Below are 4,936 nucleotides of genomic sequence, written 5' to 3' on the forward strand. Positions count from 1 at the left end.
TTTTAAAATCTAATTAATTATAATTTTTTAAAAATAAATATTTGTGATAATTAAATAATAAAATATGTTTGTTATTTAAATAAATACAATTTTCATTGAAAATTGTTTTTTAACTAATTGTAATAAACAATAATTATTAAAATATTTTTTGTAGTACTTCTTTTTTTAGAGAAAATGGGGTTGAGTTGGAAGTAAAGACATTAGGGTTCCGCAAAACACAAACTATTTCCTAAGGGTTCCGTGATCCTAAAAGTTTGGGAACCGCTGCTGTAGATATTAAAATATAATTATATAAATTTAATCTAATGGGTGTACATGGTACATTATTAGGTTGGTTCGAGTCCTACTTATCTATAATAGACGACAACGCGTAAAAGTTAATAATATTTTGTCTGATTCTATTGAAGTTACCTCCGGTGTGCCTCAGGGAGGAAATTTATCTCCACTACTATTTTTATTATTTGTTAATGATTTAGATAAAACGTTTAAATATTCCAAATTTCTGCTGTTTGCTGATGATTTAAAATTGTATAACCCAATTAACACACCTAATAATTGTTAGAGTTACAGGATGATATAGATCGCTTTTCTGAATGGTGTTGTATGAACAAGTTAAACATAAATGTTAATAAATGCCAACAAATAACATTCTCACGTCGTACAAACCCAATACAATTTAGTTATCAGATACATAACGTATCCTTGAATGTAGTTTCTTCTGTTAATGATTTAGGTGTTTGGCTATCTAGTAACTTATCATTTAATTTACACTTAGACAAAATGTATAAAAAAGCATTAAAAGTGTTAGTGACCTAAAAAAAAAAATGAATTCCTAGGGCTACGGCGTTGTTGAGCTCAGATTGGCCACACTGTGCCCTGGGCCCATACTTCGGCCGGTACGACCGCAACGGCGGCACCACCGACCAGTTCGCTTTTCTCCAACTAGAGTGACCGGTAACACCGTTTTGTTCCCGCGTTCCCGACGACCGTCGCGACCATAAGTCTGATACCTACTTTATATATATTTATTCCGTTCGATGTTAAACCATAATACGATACTTAAGCGCATTATAATATATCAATTCTGTTAGTAATTATTCCGTATTAAGTAAACGCTGAATCGCAATATCACGTGTTAACTATTTATCGCAGGTTACCTGACCCGAGCAATATTTTGTTGTTTGCTAACAAAAGTATTAGGTTTTATTAGACGCAATACTTGGGAATTCAAGAATCCCACCTGTATTAAAGTACTATATTGTTCATTAGTACGTTCCATTCTAGAATACTGTTCTGTTGTAAGGAACCCTTTTACTGTTAATTGGGTAAATAATCTTGAAAGTATCCAAAATCGCTCTCTTAAATTTTTAGCTCCTAAATTAAGATTACCAATTAATAATATTTCCAACGTTGCTAAACAATGTGGCCTAGATCCTTTATCTAAACATAGATTATTTAATGATGTTCATTATATATATAAACTTATTAATAACCAAATTGATTGTCCCGATCTATTAAGTAAGATTAAATTTAAGGTACCTACATTCAACTCTCGAAATCACTCTTTATTTCATATCGACTGACACCGCCAGAATTACAGTTACTATAGCCTTTTAAATCGTATGTGTATGTTCTGTAATAAATTTACAAATTTTGATTTTTTTCATGATCCACCAGGTTTACTATATTCTTTATCAACTATGTAATGTAATTTATTGTACATGTTATATACTGTAATCTTTGCTCAACTTGGGCGTAATTAATTAATTAATAAATAAATACGATCGTAGATCGACAACATTCGCAAAGGATATATCGGTACCTACACAGTAATAACGTGTTGGCCGCCCACGGCGCGGCGTCGGTTGTGCGAGTGCAACGGCGATTACGGGTTGTCGATTATGATCGGCGGGGGTGAGGTAACGCCCGATCCGAAGATAAACAACAAACTGCTATCGCACGTTTATAAATATATAATATATTTATAAATCATCAATTGAATAACCCAGTATCAATAAACCGACACTGAGTGTTAGGTCAAATATTTAGTTAACATGGAACGCAATGGCGGATCCGGAGGGTGGCGAAGGGGGCACGCGCCACCCCCTCGGCTTTTATTTAGTTCAAAAATGACAAAAATGACATTTTAAATACCTACTATTTAAAAATTATAAAATGTTTTTATGAAATGATTGTGTGTAAGACGTATTGTATAATAATAAGACGTATTTTTATATCCCGAATCGCCGGATGGCGGTTCTAGGTTATTTCTACATGTTTACGTATGTTATTATTAATATTATTTTGATCAGTATTTAAATTAAATCTAAAAATAAATATTCCATTCAGATTATTTTCGGGCAACGACGTGCGGCACAGTCGCCGTTATCGTAATAATTGAAATAAATATATATAATATTTCACTATTCATCAGATTACAATTTAAATTATACAAAAATATCTGATTTTTTTGTATTGTGTACAAGTGTACAAAAAATAGTTTCAGTATTGAACTAGCTGTTCTATGTTGTGGTTTTATTTCTTAATGGTTAAATTAACGGTATAATAATATATTATATAATCTTAACGGTATATTTCCTATAATGGACAAATTTGTTATAAAAAAAAAAATAAAGTTGCATGATACCCATGAAAGTGTCACATCAACAGAAGAAGTAGATACATTAACTCCGGAGTTCGTCATTCAATAGCTCATTGACTTCTGCTTCGACTAGCTCAATAGAATCGCAACGTATTATTAATGATAATAATGATACTACTACTTCATCGGAAAATTATGATATTGGTAACTATATAGACCACATTTATTCTATTAATGATTTTACTAAATTTATGATTCTTAAAAATCACTGGGTCCCTCCGACAAATTATATATTTCCTTTTTCTGTACATAACAAACGCAATAGAGAAGAAAAGCGACGTCCTAATCATCAACATTTATCAAATTATTCTTGGTTAGTTTATTCCGATGTGAAAAAAGGACTTTTTTGCAAAAGTTGCGCCATTTTTACTAATGATATTCTAGTAGGTGATCAAAAAACAATATCTGTAAAAAAATTGGTGACAGAACCCCTTATAAAATTTGCTAATTTATTAGGAAAACATGGAGACTTAGACTGCCATTCTCAAACTCAGTATCATAAGTTGGCAATAGTTAAAAGTGAATCATTTATTCAAGTATATAAAAATCCATCTTATGATATTCGGAATCGGGTTGAAACTTCACGTAAACGAAAATAGAGAAAGACTTGTTCCAATAATAAAAACTTTAATTTTACATGGACTACAGAAGGAAATGTCAGTTCATTATTAAGATTCCGAATAGATAATGGGGATAAAGTTTTGGAAAATCATTTAATGACAGCTAAAAATAATGCTACTCATATTAGTAAAACATCAACAAATGAGTTAATAAATCATTGTGGTAATGAAGTTCTTTCTCTTTTATTAAATAGAATACATAAGGCAAAATATTACTGTGTTTTATTTGATGAAACTACAGATGTATCTCACATATTTCAACTTAGCATATTAATTAGATATATTTATGAAAATATGGTCAGAGAAGATTTTATTGGTTTTGTTGATCTTCATAAGGACAATTATAGTGCAGATGCTCTTGATTTTGATACAGATAATGAAAGTAACACATTGGGTTTACAACAGTCAGAACCAACTATTACAGGAGAAATACTTGGTTCAACAGTTGTAAAAAAATTGAAAAGTGTGAGATTAGATTTATTATCATGTGTAGGAATCGGTTGTGCTGGTTGCAGTGTTAATATGTCGACAATATGTGGAGCAGCAATTACTATACAAAAATCTGCCAAGAATGCTATGATATGTCCATGTTTAAATCATTATTTGAATAATAATTTATCTAGATCAAATAAGATTCAAAGTGTAAGAAACTATTGGAACTATACAAGAAATAATAAAGTTTTTCAATGTTTCAACTAAAAGAAATTTTATTTTAAAAAAATATTTAGGTTATCAGCTGACTATTCACTGCGTAACTCGTTGGATTGAGAGGCATGCTTCTGTATTAGAATTTATAAATGACCTTCCATTTATATTGAAAAGTTGAACTGAAATTTCTACATGGCATGATATATCTACTTCATCAAAAGCCAATTTATTGTGTAAAACTATACAAGATAGTGAATTTGTTATGTGTATTTTCTCTTTAAATGACATAATGTGTCTAACACGATCCTTAAGTATACTACTCCAAACTAAAAATTTAGACCTTTTTTCTGCTACTACTAAAATAAAAGAACTTAGAGAAATACTAGGTACAAAACGAAATGATGCAAATCAGTACTTTAATATTATATATAATAATGTTGTTGAAATGATGTCAAAATTAGGCACTGAACTAAAATTTCCAAGGACTCCTAACGAATATTTAGTTAAATCGTCTTGCATGGTCAAAATATAAGACAGTCAAGATTACTGGAGAATATAAATTTATATTCCTATTTTAGATGAAGTAATAAAAGATTTTGATAATAGGTTTTCTAGTGATAATATGCAATGCTTTAATCTTAATTTTTTGATGCCATCGAATCTCATGAAATTTTTCAAAAACACTGAACAACTAAATGAATCAATTAAAGACATTTCTAATCAATATAGTGAATTATTTGGTGAATCTACATTTTCTATTGAACAAAAGCTAAAAGGAGAATTAAATCTATTGGAAAATAAATTAAAATCGGATACTGACCTCACAACTATAACATCAGCTATCACATTTCTAGACAAGCTTGATTGTGACTATTTTCCAGTATTTTCTTTATTTATTAAAATTCTAATCCCTCTCCCAATATCTATTGCTACAGCAGAAAGAAGCTTTTCTTCTCTACGTTTACTGAAAACCTGGTTAAGATCTAGAATGAGGGAAGAAAGGTAA

General features: G+C 30.2%; 1 protein-coding gene across 1 annotated transcript; it reads left to right on the forward strand.

Annotated features, from left to right (window-relative positions):
* The first annotated feature begins 1,901 nt into the window (after positions 1-1,901).
* LOC111026282 lies at positions 1,902-4,936 on the forward strand. Its single transcript, XM_022304336.1, has 4 exons — positions 1,902-1,914; positions 3,119-3,247; positions 3,311-3,871; positions 4,509-4,936. The coding sequence occupies exons 1-4, from the start codon at positions 1,902-1,904 to the stop codon at positions 4,934-4,936; spliced, it is 1,131 nt and encodes a 376-aa protein (XP_022160028.1).

Source organism: Myzus persicae, unplaced genomic scaffold, assembly GCF_001856785.1.
Source record: "Myzus persicae strain clone G006 unplaced genomic scaffold, MPER_G0061.0, whole genome shotgun sequence".
NCBI classification, from domain to species: domain Eukaryota; kingdom Metazoa; phylum Arthropoda; class Insecta; order Hemiptera; family Aphididae; genus Myzus; species Myzus persicae.